The sequence below is a fragment of the Chlorocebus sabaeus genome, chromosome 15, assembly GCF_047675955.1.
Source record: "Chlorocebus sabaeus isolate Y175 chromosome 15, mChlSab1.0.hap1, whole genome shotgun sequence".
NCBI classification, from domain to species: Eukaryota; Metazoa; Chordata; class Mammalia; order Primates; family Cercopithecidae; genus Chlorocebus; species Chlorocebus sabaeus.
This window is the reverse complement of record NC_132918.1, coordinates 36,536,951-36,553,043: the sequence shown is the minus strand read 5'-3', so window position 1 is coordinate 36,553,043 and position 16,093 is coordinate 36,536,951. Positions and strand designations below refer to the sequence as shown.

At 34.0% G+C, this 16,093-nt stretch overlaps 1 protein-coding gene across 1 annotated transcript in view; it reads right to left on the bottom strand.

Annotated features, from left to right (window-relative positions):
* GPR149 (G protein-coupled receptor 149) overlaps positions 1-16,093 on the bottom strand; it is an 88,195-nt gene that overhangs the window by 70,222 nt on the left and 1,880 nt on the right. Inside the window, exons 2-3 of the mRNA XM_008008659.3 lie at positions 15,354-15,546; positions 8,651-9,099 (exon numbers count right to left, since the gene is read on the bottom strand). Of these exons, the coding sequence (XP_008006850.3) occupies positions 8,651-9,099; positions 15,354-15,546 (642 nt within the window). The remainder of the gene's footprint in view (positions 1-8,650; positions 9,100-15,353; positions 15,547-16,093) is intronic.

Below are 16,093 nucleotides of genomic sequence, written 5' to 3'. Positions count from 1 at the left end.
CAAATTCACAGCTGAATTCTATCAGACATCCAAAGAAAAATTGGTACCAATCCTATTGACACTATTCCAAAAGATAGAGAAAGAGAGAATTCTTCCAAAATCATTCTACAAAGCCAGTATCACTCTAATATCAATACCAGGGAAGGACATAACAACTAAAGAAAACCAGAGGCCAGTATTCCTAATGAACATAGATGCAAAAATCCTCAACAAAACACTAGCTAACTGAATCCAACAGCATATCAAAAAGAGAATCCACCATGATCAAGTGGGTTTCATACCAGGGATGTAGGAATGGTTTTACATATGTAAGTCCATAAATGCAATACACCACATAAACCAAATTAAAAACAAAAATCACATAATCATCTCAATAGATGCAGAAAAAGCATTTGACAAAACCCAGCATCTCTTTATGATTAAAACCCTCAGCAAAATCAGCATAGAAGGGACATATCTTAAGGTAATAAAAGCCATCTATGACAAATCCACAACCAACATTATACTGAACAGGGAAAAGTAGAAAGCATACGTCCTGAGACATGGAACAAGACAAGGATACCCTCTTTCATCACTTCTATTCAACATAGAAGTCTTAGCCAAGCAATCAGTCAAGAGAAAGGAATAAAGGGCAAATTGGCACAGAGGAAGTCAAATTTTTGCTGTTTGCGATGATCCTGGAAAACCCTAATGACTCATCCAAAAAGCTCCTAGAACTGGTAAATAAACACGCAAAGTTTCAGGATACAAATTAATGTACACAAATCAGTAGATCTGCTGTACATCAACAGCAACCAAATTGAGAATCAAACCAATAACTCAACCCCTTTCACAACATCTGCAAAAACAATAAAATACTTGGAGGTGAAAGACAAGGAAAACTACCAAACACTGCCGAAAGAGATCACAGATGACACAAACAAATGGAAACACATCCCATGCTCATGTATGGGTATAATCAATTTTGTGAAAATGACCTTATTGCCAGAGAAAATCTACAAATTCAATGCAATTCCCATCAAAATACCACCATCATTCCTTCACAGAACTAGAAAAAACAGTCCTAAAATTCATGTGGAACCGAAAAAGAGCCCACATAGCCAAAGCAAGACTAAGCAAAAATAACAAATCTGGAGGCATTACATTTCCCAAATTCAAACTATAATACAAGGCCATGGTCACCAAAATATTATGGTACTGGCATAAAAACAGACACATAGACCAATGGAACAGAATAGAGAACCCAGAAATAAAGCCAAATACTTACAGTTAACTCATCTTTGACAAAGCAAACAGAAACATAAAGTGGGGGAAAGGACACCCTATTTAAAAAATGGTGCTGGGCTAATTGGCAAGTCACATGTAAAAGAAAGAAACTGGATCCTCATCTTTCACTTTATGCAAAAATCAACTCAAGATGGATCACGACTTAAATCTAAGACTTGAAGTCATAAATATACTATAGGACAAAATTGGCAAAACCCTTCTAGACATTGGCTTAGTCAAAGTCTTAATGACCAAGAACACAAAAGCAAATGCAACAAAAATGAAGATAAATAGATGGGATTTAAGTAAACTAAAAAGCTTCTGCTTTTAAAAAGTAAAAGCAATAATCAGCAGAGTTAACGGACAAACCATAGCATGGGAAAAAAGTCTTCACAGTCTATACATCTGACAAAAGAGTGATATCTAGAATCTACAAAGAACTCTAAGTCATCAAGGAATAAACAATCCCACCAAAAAGTGGGCAAAGGATATGAATAGACAATTCTCAAATGAAGATATACAAATGGCCAGAAGCACACAGAAAAATGCTCAACATCACTAATGATCAGGGAAATGCAAATCAAAATCACAATGTGATCCAACCTCACATTTGCAAGAATGGCCATAATTATAAAATAAAAAAATAATAGATGTTGGCAGGGATGTGGTAAAACGGGAACACTTTTACACTGTTGGTGATAATGTAAACTAGTACAACCACTATAGAAAACAGCGTGGAGATTCCTTGAAGAACTAAAAGTGATATACCATTTGATCCAGCAATCCCACTACTTGGTATCTACCCAGAGGAAAAGAAGTCATTATATGAAAAAGATACCTGCGCATGCATGTTTATCACAGCAGAATTTGTAATCGCAAAAATATGGAACCAGCCCAAAACCCTATCAATCAACGAGTTGATAAAAATATTGTGGTGTATATATACATGGAATACTACTCAGCCATAAAAAGGAACAATATATTGGCATTCACAGCAACCTGCATAGAATTAGAGACTATTATTCTAAGTGAAGCAACTCACATATATTCTCATTCATATGTGTGAGTTAAGCCATGAGGATGCAAAAGTGTAAGAATGATACATTGGACTTTGGAGACTCAGGGGAAAGGGTGTGGTTAGCTAAGGATAAAAGACTACTCATTGGGTACAGTGTACACTACTCGGGTGATGGGTGCACCAAAATCTCAGAAATCACCACTGAAGAACTTTTGTAACCAAACACCACAGGTGCCCTAAAAACCTATTGAAATAGGCCAGGCGCAGTGGCTCACGCCTGTAATCTCAGCACTTTGAGAGGTCAAGACAGGCAGATCACGAGGTCAGGAGATCGAGATCATCCTGGCTAACACGGTGAAACCCCGTCTCTACTAAAAATACAGAAAAATTAGCCGGGCATGGTGGCGGGCGCCTGTAGTCCGAGCTACACGGGAGGCTGAGGCAGCAGAACAGCATGAACCTGGGAGGCGGGGCTTGCAGTGAGCCGAGATCGCGCCACTGCACTCCAGCCTGGGCGACAGAGAGAGACTCGATATCAAAAAAAAAAAACAAAAAACAAACAAACAAAATATTGAAATAAAAAAATTTTTAAAATGTGTTTATGTGCATCAGGAATCATGTATAAAAATGTTTACCACCTCCTTATTCATAATATACAAAGAATGAAACAAAAAGAAGAATAGTAGAAATAGAAAATTACCATTACGTAATAACTGTTGCAGGTAAGATTCATCAGTGCATGCTAAAGTTAGTGGACAAGTTGTGATATGAAGCATAATATCTGCATAACCTCAAAATATCTCTCCACAAGACACTGAAAAATCACAAGGGGGAAAAAATAAAAGCTTTAGATGGAGAAATCTGGCAGACACCAATTTTATGAAGGGAACATGACCATCATAAGATGTATCAACATCATGTACCTTTTGATATGATGAACTAGAAAAGACAAACATCACTTTGGTGATATTCTTGTCTTTAATTCTATCAACTGAAAAATAAGACAATTACTAATGAGGGGTATTCCAAAAACAAAAACAAAATTGGCCAGTAGTCTTCAAAAGAGTAAACATCTTGCAAGATGAAGAAAGAGTGAGAAGTTGTTACAAATTGGAGGTAACGAGTCATAAAAACAAGTACAACATATCATCAGGTATTAGATCCAGAACCAGAAAGAGGACAATTGGTAAAACTGAAATAAAATTTAGAGATTAATTATTAATTTCTTGATAATTGCATTGTACAGTGTAACATGTTTACGTTAGTGGAAATTGAATTAAGATATATTGAAACTCTACTATTTTTTGCAACTGTTTTCTAGGTCATGTATTAGTTCACAATAAAAAGTTTTAAAAATATAGTGAGTTCCTGGTTACTTGAGTTCAAGTTGAGAGTAACCAAGAGAGATTTAAGCCACAGCTGGGTCATTTCAGTACACAATCTTTTAGGTTTCATAAGCCAGGAGACTTTTATGAGAATGTTGACAGAATTCTTAGCTAACAGGTAAATTATATGATTCAACGCAAGCTTTGATCCAATGCTAATTCCCTTGAATTTGTAGAACGTGAGCAGTTAGAACTATTTTTACTCATTGCGGCAAAATGATGCATGCTGTGAGGATCACAAAATGTACTATGAAATATCTGAAGTAGTTTAGGATAAAATTCCCTTAGGTTCAACTTCCAGGATTTACATACTTGAGAACAAATGTATATTCATGGATGAGTTTTCAGTCACACTTCATATAGTCACTCTAAACTACACCAGATAATGACACAAAGGGATGAAACAATTAAATTGAGGTTAAAGTTATGCTGTTAAGTGGAGAAAAGCAGAGCACATGCAGTACATACAGCAGGACTGTTTTTGTTTGTTTGTTTTTGTCAAAAGTAAAAATATATGCATAGAAAAGAGCGTGATATTTTATACAACAAAATGTAAACAGTGGTTAACTCTGGGTAGGTGGAAATGAGTTTTTTTCTTTGCTTATCGACAATTTCTAGATTTTCTACAATAATTATAAGTTAGTTTAATAATTATAAAAACAATAAAGTTTATACTTTTATAAAAACTAGGCAGTGTAGCAAATTTTCAAGTTTCTGAACAGCGAGTAATAAACTAAGTACTTCAAACAAATGAGTGTAGTCAAAATTAAAATATATTCCAGATGATCATTTTTGTTAAGATGACCAGGTGGAGGCTATAAATAGGTTGTTAGTGATTTTTTTCTAGTATGGTCATTTCAGTTAAAATGTCAGAAATTACTCAGAGACAAGTTTAGCCATCTTCATTTTAAGCTAATAGTGTCACAGAAAACAACAATATGCTGTCCTCATTTTAAAAATAGTTTGTTTTTTAAAGTGAAAAGAAAAGATGCACAGTTTTTAGGAAGAGGGAAGAGATATGTGTATTGAGTATTTTCTTCCAGCTTTATACTTAATGGGTCATATCTTAAACAGAAAGAATTAATTTTGCCCTGCACTTCAAACTCATGCCCATTCTCTAGCAATTAGAATCTAAAGCAGTGCTTTTAAATTTTTAATGTGTATATTAGCCTACTACAGGATTTTGATTCTGTAGGTCTGAGGTGGGACCTTGGTTTTGTACAGAAATCATCTGGAAGCTGATTAGGAATGGAGAATCTTAGATCCCATCTCATACCTAATCAATCAAAATCCACATTTTAATAAGATACCCATTTGACTAGTATACACATTAAAGCCTGAGAGGCTCTGATCTAAAGAACTCAAAATAGTCTAGCTAGCTTTTGGATTCTATAGTTTCCTACGAAAATTTCTTAAATAAACAATAATATTTTAAAAATACTATAGAAACCAATACTGCTACTAAACTCTATTAACAACTGATACAATATAACTTTAGAAAACTATTTTTAGACATCTAAAACATTTTCCTTAAAATGAAAATAAAATTTCCTTGATTCTCAGGCACATTAAAATTAGTTCTTGTTGGCCTTATTTACCCCTTAAGCTAAGCGATTATGTAGCAAATTTAAACACAATTGCCTCCCCCTGGTTTGTCTTTCACTTGAGACGGAATATTTCAGAATCTGTTTTTAAAACATCCTACTGGCAAAATGGAGGACCTTGTACCTTACAGATCCTATAATGATAGGATTGTAAATAGATTAAAAGTTTCAGGATATCTATGTTTTTGATTCACAAAAATAAATGAGTGAGTTTCTGGAACTCTAAAACAGAACATTAAAAGGAAAGAAAATGGAATCCAGGGTAATTTTATGAACTTAGTATTAAAAGAGAAAATAGAGTGATCACCCACAGGCCAGTCAATTATTTTATAAGTCTAATTTTCTTTATTCATAGATGACAAAATTTGGGGTTCTAGAAAATTATCATTTCATTTCAGAAAGAGTCATACCAGTGGCTATCGCATTAAGACTTTCTAACTAAAAGTCTCTGATACTTCTGACTATTCCTTCTGAACTTTCAAAATGGTAAACTGCTTAGATTTCTACTTATTAGGTGTTCAAAAAGAAGCAATTATGTGACCAGGTTAAAATTGAATTTCAGTCTTATGAATACCTTCAATTCTTGTAAATTTTATTGGATCACATTTAAATCTACTGAAGTCATTCTATTACCATCATTTCCACACCTTAACCTTGATGTGATGATAGTCTAACTCCTACCAGGACTTCCAAGAAAATATACTGAGAATTGTTAACATAAACTTCAATAAAAAATTAAACAAAGCATATTGTACAAATAAAGGAGAGCTCACTAAATATGTTTAAAATCAAATCTGCTTTTTAAAAAATCCCGAGAACACATATCAGTTAGACACAAATTGATAAATTGAGCCTAAATGTTTGAAAGTACAACCATAAAACAATCAAAAGAAGTAGTGTTTTTATAGAGTAACTGCAGTGTCTACCACACAGTTTAATGCATCACTATATAAGATACATATGTTAACATAGCCGAGAGCAACAAATGGCACTGGGAAGAAAAAGATAAAAATGAAAGTCCTTTTAAGTCATTATTCACTTCCATGTAATATTTGCTGCTGAAGAAAAGGGTAAGAATTAAAAGCTGTTTTGGTCTTAGGAAAAGTTCTCATAAGGTTTTCAGTCCTAAATGCGTATTTTGCTAACATTTTAAATTACAATGTGAACATTTTAAACTTGGTGCTTTAAAATGTTTCGTATAATTTTGTAACACTTTTTTAATTTAAAATTTTGTATTTGTATTTGAGGCTAACCTTAAAGACCACAGGTACTTTTACTAAGGGAAGGTTATACAAAAAATGTCAATCTGCGGTTTAGGATTTCTTCCTATTGTTTTAAAATTTATGATAGTATTTTATTTAATTTTAATTAGTTCCTGGAAATAAAAAGTTTTACCTTTCCAGAATATTGTATTATCCATCTTACCTCTAATCATTATTTTTCATGGTGACCATTTCAGAGAAGTTTCCTGAAAGACTTGATCATTACAGTTGTTTAAATATCTATATTTAACAAGCCAATATTTATAGCTGAAAGATATCTGGATTGATCAAAGTTTTATACTTTACATAAATCATTTTAATTTTTGATTTAAAGAAGATTGTGGGTAAGTTGTTCTTCATCATTCTTATGTGCAAACAGTGTCTGATTCTTTCACATTCTAGTTACAGTTATTCATGTTCTAGTTATAGTTATTTGACTCTACTTTCCAAACTATAACCAAGGCTTTTAAATGAAGGCGTTTAGTTGTGGTATTTTAGATAATAATTCCAACTGTTTTGATGAAATAAATAAGAAAATTGAGCTACTCAGTAATGTTAAATGAACAAAAGCCGGCCCCAGAAGACTATATACAGCATGATACCATCTTTAGAAGGCTCAAAATTAGCAAAGCTAAACAATGTATTATGTTAGAAGTACATACATTTGTGATAAAAGAATGTAACAAAAATATGAGGAAGATTCAAGATAGCTGTAATCCGTAAGGGTAATCACGAGGATGATATAGGTGACTAGCACCGAAGGTAGTTACAAGTTATTGAGATAGACACACACACACACTTGCTTCATTATGAACATAGCTTAAAAAAATTTCTAAGTGCAAGACTAAGAGGTTTAGATTATTCAGGAGCAAATTGATGATGAAAGTGTCGGAATTCCCCTTTTAGCTTGGAAAACACATTTTTTCTAAACATATGGAGCGTTGTGTTCTTTGGCCTCCACCTTTTACTGTATTATTTAATTCATGACAAATATTTAGTGATATTTTCCTTTGATTTCTAATCTCTAAACAATATGCACAATTATCTCTTCTTATAATATATTTTATACACCTTCTTTTACTATTCAACTCACTTTAAAAACAATGATATCAAGAGACTAGCAGTTTTACTTAATGAGAATAAAGAAAATCTCAACTTATTCTGCTCATATTTATAGTTCGTGTTATATGATCATACTTTGGATCAATGAATACATTATTCCTATCAGTGTATTTCTAAAATAATGCTTTTGATTCCAGAGATTAGGTGCATGTAGATTCTGATTTCCATTAACTCATGTAGAAAAAAGACTCCTTTTTCCTAGGAAATCAATAGTGTGTAAAGCAAGGACAACTTAATGATCACATATGAAAGCTTGGAGAAAGAAAAAAATCTCATATCAATGTCACACTGCCATTTCAATAAATAGGAAGGATCCCTCACCATTTTAGGAAGGCTGAAATCTAGGAAAGGACGAGAAATTCAAATGCAAATTCTTTTAGCTTTATAAAACACTATAAAACCATTCTTCCATATTTAAGAAGATGGAGCATTCATCAGGGCTCGCAAATGCTCACCTGAATGTACTCTGGAATAATTTTTTTTCTGCTGGGTACTGGAGGGATTAGTTCTAGTAAGACTGATAGGCAAGCTGCCTAATATACTTTCAACAGAACAACACTTCTCACTGCAAGTTGTATAAATATTTGCCTTTACATGGAAACAAAAAACTTCCCTTGGAAACTTAAGAGATACCTTTGGAATGGAGGAGGGAAAAATAAAATCTACAAACTAAATTAATTTGAACCGTGAGTTCTGAGAATCTAATCTGAATTTATGCAGGTTACTTGAGGTTAAAAAGGAATGCCCTACTCTTCTTAAAGAGCCTGTTTAACTCTTCCTATTATAAAATGTATAGATTTTAAACTGATTAAAAGAATTAAAAAGTCTTTCAAAAGACACCTTGAACTAAAATTAAATATCATGGAAATTAATTGAGGCAAGGGAAGTTAATGTTGGACTAGATTGAATAAAATAAACAATTGATAATGTTTTTCATGACTATCACATTTAGTATCACCTTTAATTTAACAGCAAGAAGAATCTTTACTGTACCTGACGAGGGGTTCTTTCTGATTTACTCCTACACCACTCCCAGTCTGAAATATCTGGTTTCTGACTCTCTTCATGAGACAGTCTTCTTTCTGGCCCTTCAGAAAAGGTAGTTTCTTCATAGTGAATATCCCCTCCTGTTTTGTCAGAAAACGCACCCTTTTTGTTGTTGGAATCCTGTTTAGCTTCTGTAATATCAGTATTTGTGCATTTGTTGATGCCGCCATGTGTGGAGCTGTCCAGAGAGGGCGTGGTGCTGATTTCTACTTTTATAGCATTGAAGACGTTACGGTTGTCTCTCTGAGGGTCTTTTGTAGTTTCACACTCATAGTTCATCAGGTTGTGATAGAATATGGAATTTTCATCGTCATCATAGTAATCTTCATGTGCTATTTTATAAATTCCATAACTTTTTTTGAATGATAGATTGAATTCAAAGCCTTTTCTCTTGACTGAGTAAAAATAAAAACAACAGTTTATGGCTAGTAAGGTAGATATAAACCACATTGGCTATATATAGCAAATAAAAATAGAAAGTGCATTCAACTTGATTATTATAAGTTTTAAAATTATCTTCATTTACTTTTTGTTAATTATGCAAAGAAATTATGCCTCACAAAATTATCTTATTACCCTGTGCCTCATTTTTCTCATTTACACAATGAGGGTCTTGAAATACATACAATCTTAAAAACTCTTTTGGTCACTAAAGAAGGCTTATATAACAAAAACTTAGCCATACATTAGGAAATTCTCAAATACATTGTTTTAGCTTATCTTAGTCTAACCAATTATTTTGCACATTTCCTTATATTTGGGGATAAGATATATTATTTATAAATTTTATTTTGCTAGAAATTAATTATTAAGTAGTCTTAATATTACACGAGTTATTCAGCTAAGAATACCACCAATAAATATAACTTCTTTAAATATTTTGGTGTATAATTTTTGTCATTTGTATGTCTATAAATGCATACATTTAAAATTAGACCATGCTGCTAAATAGCTTTTAAATTTAAAAAAATAACATGTACATTTCTGATACAAGTAAATATGAAATGAACAGTAAAAAATTAGATGGATTAATATTTTTTGCAAATTGAAGCACTTTATAATGTCTATAAAGCTGATTATTACAAGAGTTTAGCAGGAATGCATAAAATTTTTATGATTTAAATCAGGTGAAATATGATGATATACTAATTATAGTACTATTAGTCGGTGGAGTGATGCAAAGTCTTAGAATAAAAAGCAAGAAAGTAACAGAAAGTGATGCAATTTTTATTTTGAATGTCATTAAATGCTAGGTAAGTTTTATATATTAAGAATCAAGTTATATTAAGGTGGTAGACAAGATATAATTTAATGTTTTTGCTTTCATCTGTCAAAACATGGTTTGTTTCAAACAAATTTTCTACTTTGATAGCTCTGTGTTTTATAGTGAGACATTTAGCTGTCTGTCTTTGGTAGAAAAAAAGTATGAAAAGATTTAAACTTTCTACAAAAATAAGTAAAATTTGATTCATTTAGCAACATACCCTAGTGTCATTCATATGCTGAGTCTATTACTGAGATGTTTCTCAGAATCTAAGATTTGTAAACCAATTCTGTTGACTGAAAAATAGAATTTATCAGTATCATTCATTGTTGTTTGAGCCAGAATACAAACAAGAAAAATTTTGATTCAAAGAAAAAATAAAAATAGAAATAGATGTTCATATTTTATATACTGTCTTATTTATATTTTTATTGACCTCTTCTAGTAATGTAGTCAAGTAAAATCAAGTTATGCTGTTTAACTTGCTTTAAGAATGTGAAAGGTGAAGGAACTAAAAGGATGTTTAAATTATTGATGGGTTTCTATTTTTCTCCAAAAAAGATATAAAATGACAAATTGTCAATTCAAGGCCATTAAGAAAACAAATGCTATCATAAAATCCCAATTTTGTGATATAGCATGATAAAATTGATGTCTATGACTATAATTTTATGAGTTGCACATTGTAATCTCAAATATATAAAGCAAAAATGAGTAATGTTTGTGAAGGAGTACGCAGAATGTGTTTTTTTTTGTTTTTTTTTTTTTTTTTTTGAGACGGAGTCTCGGTCTGCCGCCCAGGCTGGAGTACAGTGGCCGGATCTCAGCTCACTGCAAGCTCCGCCTCCCGGGTTCCCGCCATTCTCCTGTCTCAGCCTCCCGAGTAGCTGGGACTACAGGCGCCCGCCGCCTCGCCCGGCTAGTTTTTTGTATTTTTAGTAGAGACGGGGTTTCACCGTGTTAGCCAGGATGGTCTCGATCTCCTGACCTCGTGATCCGCCCGTCTCGGCCTCCCAAAGTGCTGGGATTACAGGCTTGAGCCACCGCGCCCGGCCTAGAATGTGTTAATGGGGACTTCACCTCTATATCACAAGGCACAAAGGGCTGTGTGAGGTAGGTTATGAAAAGAAAGGAGGATTATCAAGAGACCATGATGTGATAGAACATTCTGAGGTCGTTTTGCACATCGAATATCTCATTTAATACACCAACAATCCTACTTAGTAAAAAACTTATTGATTCTATTTTACGCTGGAGAAAACTGGGGATGACAGACAAAAGCTACTGAAGATTACTTACAGGTAAAATGATCTGAATTTAAAGCTAGCTGTTTTCAGAATTGGAGTTATTTGCCTTTATTTGAAATTGCTTTATTGCTAATCAGACCCATGAAAGAATTATGTTAATGGAAGCAGAGTTACACAATGTGCTGTTTTTAAGTCAGAAGAAATACAGTAATTGTGCAGTATAATCAATGAAACATTTCTTGTTAGTGACTTATCACTTAAATGGCAAATTCTGCCTGAAGTAACTAATGTACCTGAGATACTTAAGTTGAGATAATAGGTTATAACAATATCACAAAGTTGACACTGTAAGATGAGAGGCTGGTTGTAAGGGGGTGAATCCCTATAAAAATACATTAATATAGTTAATAATCAAAATTATGTTGAAGAAAATATGAGAATCAGAGTCAAAACTAATCATTTCTAAGTTCTTTGAGGGTAAAGACTGGGTTTTTTTTTTTTTTTTTTTTTAATGAACCAAAAGCAGAAAATAAAAAGTGTCTATGGGGCCAGTTAGCTAACATTAATTATTAACAAAGACAAATGGGAAAGCTCTTTCTCCACCTAAAGCAGGTTCTCAGCTCCAGCCATTTGTGGGGAGGTTAGGGGTTGTGTTGTCAAGAATCCTAATTTTTCAAACAAACCAGGTTCATAGACTTGATATAAAATATCCTGATCTTAAAATTTCGGTCCATAATTAAAATTAGTTATAAGTAACTATAAACATTGGTTAAAAACCAGATCTTTGAACCAAATTCAGTGAATGGGTCATGGGTTGGGAATTTCTGTTCCTTATTGAACATGCGGCATAGTGCTAGACACATAGTGATGTTTTCCCTAATAAATATGTATTTATTGAGTGAGTGAATGAATAAATGAATGAATGGGGCAACCTGTAGGAATCATGCTTGATGTGATAGGAAAGGTTTGTTAGCTTAGCCTTGACTCGATGGTGCTAGTTGAATAAAATATGATTTCAAAAAAGTGGTATCTTTATAATATTGATTTGTTTATAGGAGGAAGGCCTTGACAGTGCTACAGTTTTATATCACTAAAAAATTACATAGTTGAGATTTTTTAAAAACTTTTTTTGTATTTTGTGTATTTTGTATTTTGTACTTTTTTGGATTTTTTGTATTTTGTATTTCTGTCTGTGAAAGTCAGAGATCTTTCATTGATTAATAATTTTCAAGAAACTTAAAAGCCATCAGAATATTGTCCAGAATCCTTTGAAATTTATACTAAACATCTTAAAAATAAATATAATTTTTTGTTCTTAAAAGCAAAATCTTTATTCTTCCAAAATCCTCGATAAAGCATGAATTAGCTCTAGTCTTCTGCTTTTAAACACATCTTGCCAATTACAGTTTTAGATGTGAGTAATTACATCAACTTGTAAAAAAAATCATTCTTCAGAGTAATATCACTTACCAGATACTATCATTTTGTCAAAAAATAAAGATCAAAAATCTATTTTTTATATAATGTATTTGACATTCAACTGTTTAAAAAACATCATATCAGGCAAACAAAATGGGTCTGATAGCTATATCCAACCAATATGTCTACTGCCTGAGACCTCTATGTTAAAATCATTTGAAAACAAAACAAAACAAAACAAAAAAAACACTTTTGAGACACTAGTAGTACAGATTCTTGTTGGAAACAGGAGAGGATTATTATTTCTGCAAATTATTTTTCCACTGCTCACATTCATTTTCTCGTTGCACATCTCTCAGTTCCCATTTAGTGAAGTTGAGATTTATAATTATATTTACATATTCAAAATTAACCTATGATAAATATGTTAGGAAAAAAATATTTTCTCTCCCTTGCTTCTGAAGTTCGCTAACTGATAAAGGATATAAAGAGAGGGAATCTTAGTTTGTTATGGACAAAAAGTTTAAACATAAAACTCGAACCATCGAAGAATTAAGATACTCTAGCTGATCAACCACCTGGTCCACCTAAGCATGTGCTATGTTTGGGGTTTTAAAATTTTGTTGTGTTATACTAGCAATAGAAAAATTGATGGTGGCTTCTCAGACAGTAGAAACACATCACTGTTATTATCAGAAAGTTCTGATATCACAGCCTGGATCATGGGGGGAATGGAGTCATTTGAACTATAAGTATCTTAAACTAAAGTTTATCACAATGTTTTATTTGTGAAGCCATGCTTCTTTTTTATAAGCCTTCATATAAGTCCCTCTTTGGAATTTTAAAATAAACACAAATAAAAGCAATGGTAATTTTAGAAAAAAATATTATTTTGATCTCAAAAGATATATTTTTAATTTCAAACCTGTGATATGAGTGTGACTATTGATTCTGCTAGCCTGCCATAAGACTCTTCTGTCTGTGAAGTACAGAAAGTAGAATATTTCACATGTCATTTACAAGAATAAGTCTGTTGTCTGCTTTGTTTTCAGCTCTGAGATGGATGGTCCCCACTTCTTAAAAATTACTGCCTTCAACCAATTCACTAAGACTTCATTTTCACTGACACTAGACTCATCCCTCTCACAATTTTAGATGTCGCAAAACTGGGCTGTTTTACTAGTTTAGTGGCAAAATGCTAAGATTTATTAGAATGTTAGAGTTTTGAGACTTATGAATTGTTTCCTTTATGTTACATGTTTTTATAAGTGGCCTGTAAGGGTTTATTATTAATTTTCCCTGTCACTGTTGCTCTGGATATTAATCTTTAGAGACACATCATTATTATAAGTTCTAAGGTTATTTTAAAGACAAATGCATCTGTCATCTACTACTAATAAAACTTAATGACATTCTTAACAATAAAAAACTTTCTGGTCATTTGAAAAATATCTAGACATTCTAAATTTTAAATGCCATCATTATGACATAAGAAAAATGGCCAGTTCATGGCTAATTACATCAAATAACTTTGTTGTTTAATTGATTGCAGAGTATACTTTGATATTCTCTAGATTTTGCAACCCTAAAATAGCCTGAGATGGACTGTTTTTATTTATCCTTCATCTCTGTTAAAGAATAATATACTTGCATGATCTGAGCAAAGGACAATTAATAGGACAGTTAATGCAGCATACACTAATGCATTCTCAGATTTATTAAGTGATAAAACATCCTATATTCTGTCTGGAATAATACAATAATATCCTTTTTCTTCCTGGCAAAGTCAAAATATACAGCTCACTCCTCAACACTTTTCCTGTCTTAGAATATGGGAACAATTACACTGTAGGGAGTTCTGGAATGGACCCTACTTTCCACTCTCATTCTAGGTGTACTCTTCAGAACACAGAATCTTCTTTAAGTAAATAACTTGGCTAGATTCATACATGAACACACAGTAATAAACTGTCACTTGTGTCTTTTTTTTTTTTTAAACTGAGGGTTTTGTTTGTTTTTGTGTTTGGTCCAGGGCACCCGCCCACGCGCGCACGTGTGTGTGTGTGTGTGTGTGTGTGTGTGTGAGACAGAGAGAGAGAGAGAGAGAGAGAGAGAGAGAGACAGAGACAGAGGCCTACACTTGTAATTTGTTTTGGAACGGTTTTCAAGCACTCTGATTCCTTACTCTGAAAACTTTCCAAAACCCTGGAAGAATACAAGCAGTAAAACAACAAAAATGCCTTTCTTTACTGTTCGATTGCATAATAATGGGTTATAGTGTAATGAGTTTTCAACTCCTTTCAGAGGGCTAATAATCCTTTTTCAAATTCAAGCTTGTTATGGCAATGCTGCATCTCACTCTAGACTTGGGAGAGGAGTTTGTTTTCTATTCTGGACTAAGAACTGTGGTGAATACATCACCTAAGTGCCTTTGTTGACATGATGTGCTAAATGAATTCTAGTCTTTCCTTTTTTTTTTTTCTACCTAAAATAATTATTCAGTGCCACAGCACTTCATGGGGTTTTTCAAAACCAGCCTCATTTAAAATCTACTCCCAAACTGTGGTAGTGATTGTTTCATAATTTCCTCTCACTATTTACCACTTACATTTATCCTTGGACTCTCCATTCCCTACTGAGGCAGCTTTGTTAGTAGACTACTTTTCTGAAAGTCACTGAACGAGTATTGCTGCCAATCACCGCGGTGTTGAGGACTTACTTTTTTTCCCATCGGATGCCACTGCGTATGCGTTCTGCCTGCAGTTGATGATGCAGCCACAGGGCAAGTGGGTCCAGCGTTTGGACAAGACAAACACTGGGGTTACAGTGGTGGCCAGCAGGGTAAGTAGAAAGCTGAATGTTTCCAAGGGAAGGCTCTGAAACCCCACGACGTTCTGGACCACCATGTGCATCTGCAAGGGCAAGAGAACTTCAGATCTAACCTAAAATTATACTTTGTACTTCCCAAGCCTTTTCTCCACGCACGCTGCCTCAGTTCCCTTTCCAGTTCCTTCTCCTGATTGACAGCGAGAGGGGAGCTCTGCTACGGAGCTGGCGCCCTGTCCTTGGTGGTGGGCTATTGGGAACAGCGGGACGCACCCCGCTACGCCAGACAGCACAGGATTGGGAGGAGTTTCTGCTTTTGAGTGCCGTGTCTGCGCCCGCTGCCTATTCAAGACTCCACCAGAAAGTCACAGTCTACAACGTGGAGGACGCTAGCTGGGAAACAGGCGTCCGGGAAACCTGCGTCTGGTTCTCCGAATGGTCTTTGTCGCCTCCCTGGACCCTCACCTCCGCCCATGCGCGCTCGTCACAGCCGGGCGCCACTCTGCCACCTTTTAATCGGCTTCCTCCTAGAAGGAGGAACAAAAGCCTGTTTTGTCCCCTGTCTTCTCCCTCCACAACCGATCTCTCCTCCCCTCTATCCCTCCCTGCTGAGGATGGGCGTCGTCCTTACTA